The sequence below is a fragment of the Myotis davidii genome, unplaced genomic scaffold (genome assembly GCF_000327345.1).
Source record: "Myotis davidii unplaced genomic scaffold, ASM32734v1 scaffold299, whole genome shotgun sequence".
In the NCBI taxonomy this organism is placed as follows: Eukaryota; Metazoa; Chordata; class Mammalia; order Chiroptera; family Vespertilionidae; genus Myotis; species Myotis davidii.
The window spans coordinates 6,191,840-6,193,866 of record NW_006293088.1 but is presented as its reverse complement, the minus strand read 5'-3'; the positions used below and the strand labels follow the sequence as shown (position 1 = coordinate 6,193,866).

General features: G+C 65.9%; 1 protein-coding gene across 1 annotated transcript in view; it reads right to left on the bottom strand.

Moving 5' to 3' along the window:
• The window catches only part of CASZ1 (castor zinc finger 1), a 36,836-nt gene that overhangs the window by 796 nt on the left and 34,013 nt on the right, over positions 1-2,027 (bottom strand). Inside the window, 1 exon segment of the mRNA XM_015565940.1 lies at positions 1,778-1,899. Coding sequence (XP_015421426.1) covers positions 1,778-1,899 — 122 coding nt within the window.

Here is a 2,027-nt window from a genome sequence, read left to right as displayed (position 1 = left end):
GGGCAGCATTTAGGGATATTCCTTGTCTCCCCCCAGCTGTGTAGGGGGGCCCTCCCACTACCCCCCACCCCCCCAAAGGCCGGAGCCGGGCTTCCCCCTGCGTCATCATGTCTGCAGGGCGACCGCCGGCGTCTGCCCCGGTGCAGAGCGAGCGGCTCTGGGGATGTGGTGGCTGCTCCCTGGCCAGTTTGGGTGGGAAGTGAGGGCCGTCCTGGCGCTAATTGAAGCTGAAGGGGGAATCTAGTTCGGAGCGTAATTACTCAAGTTGGACGGGGGCCAGGACGCCATCACGCGTGGCCTCTAACGAGGGTCAGGCGCCCCTTCTCTGCTGCTAGCCAGTTTCCCTGGGGCCCACCGGTCTGCGTGTGGGACCGCCTACTCGCCAGAGGGATGCCAGGCGCCCTCAGGATGTAAGTCCGTGCCCCGGAGAGCACCAGACAGAACCTCCTCGGTACCAGAAGGTTCTTTAGGTCTTGCTGGGGTTCTCTGCCCAGTGAGCTGGGAGAGGCAGTAGTGCTGATGGCTGACCTGGAGCCAGCCTCAGGAGGTGGTGGATGGTGCCTATCTGTGCCCAGCCCCTGGCCCCAACTGCCTCCCATTGCCAGGGCTGTCCAATCGACTGTGGTTGTGCCCCGTTTCTGGGGGGCACAGCGACCCTCAGAACTGCAGGGGGAGGGGAGACCAGCCCCTTGGCTGAGCAGTCAGGGGAAGGGGCAGCAGACCTGTGCTCCCTGCCCCACACCCCAGAAACAACAGAGAAGCCCCCAGGCCTCGCCCACGGGGGTGGGGGGTGAGGGGAGGGTGGTGTGGACATCCTCCAGGCTCTTCCCACATGGCTTGCCTGCCAGACCCCCCTGAACCTGCCTGGAATGCCAGCCTCCATGGCACCACCCTGTGGCACTGTCCATTCGGGACCCAGTCACCACCCTTAGCAGGTGAAGAGACACCAAGGACTGCAGTGAGGTGGGGGCCCTGGAAGGACAAGGGAGGGCCTGGGGCCTGGAGAGCCAGGTGGGTGCGGAGGGGCAACTTTGGGGGTGAGGTCACGGGCTCCATCTGGTTATGCCGGCAACGGAGCTCTTCACGGGCTGCATTCCACATGGGGAACCCCTGCTCCGCTCTCAGCTGTACACCGGGGGCTGGCACTCAGGTAGAATGTGAGGCGAGAATGAATGGAGGGAGAGGCAGAGCCGGTGACAACTCCATCAAGGGACAGGGGAGGGCAGGTCCCTCCGTGAGGAGCAGCAGACACTGGGTGGGCCAGGAGGCAGCTCTGCCATTGCGCACGGCGCGGGGCTTGGGCACAAATGCCCCCTCTTCCTGCCTGGCTCCACGGTTGAGGGTTCAGGCTGGTGTCGGGACGCTCAGAACCCCAAGCGGGTCCCAGGCTCCCGCAACCTTCCCAAGAACACCTTCTGCCTCCCTGTGCCAGGCACCAGGTGAGCTCCCAGGCCCAGAAGGGGCAGGCTCTGGCCTAGGAAGCTGGGGAGGGGGGGACAGGCACAGCCTCTTGGGGCTCTGGCCAGTTGCGGAGATGGGGTGAATCCCAGGGGATCCTGGTGGCGACCTTGTGCCCTGCCCAGTCTGAGCAGCAGCTGAGAGGAGCGGACCTCGGGTGAGAGACTAGGCTCTCTGGTCTCGAGGGCGCTGGGCTGTGGGGGGCAGGGGGTGTCCCTGTCCTGGGCCCAGCGGCCACAGAGAAAGGCTCGGTCCTGAGCCCCAGCCTCGAGGGTTGGCTGGGGCGACAGACACTAGTGAGAGGGCACGTGTGCGTTACCTGCAGCATCCTGAACTAGGGGGACGTCACTTTTTACTGGAGTTGGAGTGGCAGTGACGGGCGGGAAGCTGGGCTGGCTGCTGATGGGGTGGGCCAGGCCCCGGGTGGCTCCGAGAGTGGCACTGAGCAGAGAGTATGAGAGACAGGGTGGAGAGAAGAGGCAGGGGAGGGCGGGGAGGGGCGCCCGGAGCACGGCCGGGGGGAAGGACGGGGCCAGTGGGGGCTGCGGAGCCAGGGGGGCCGCCTGGTG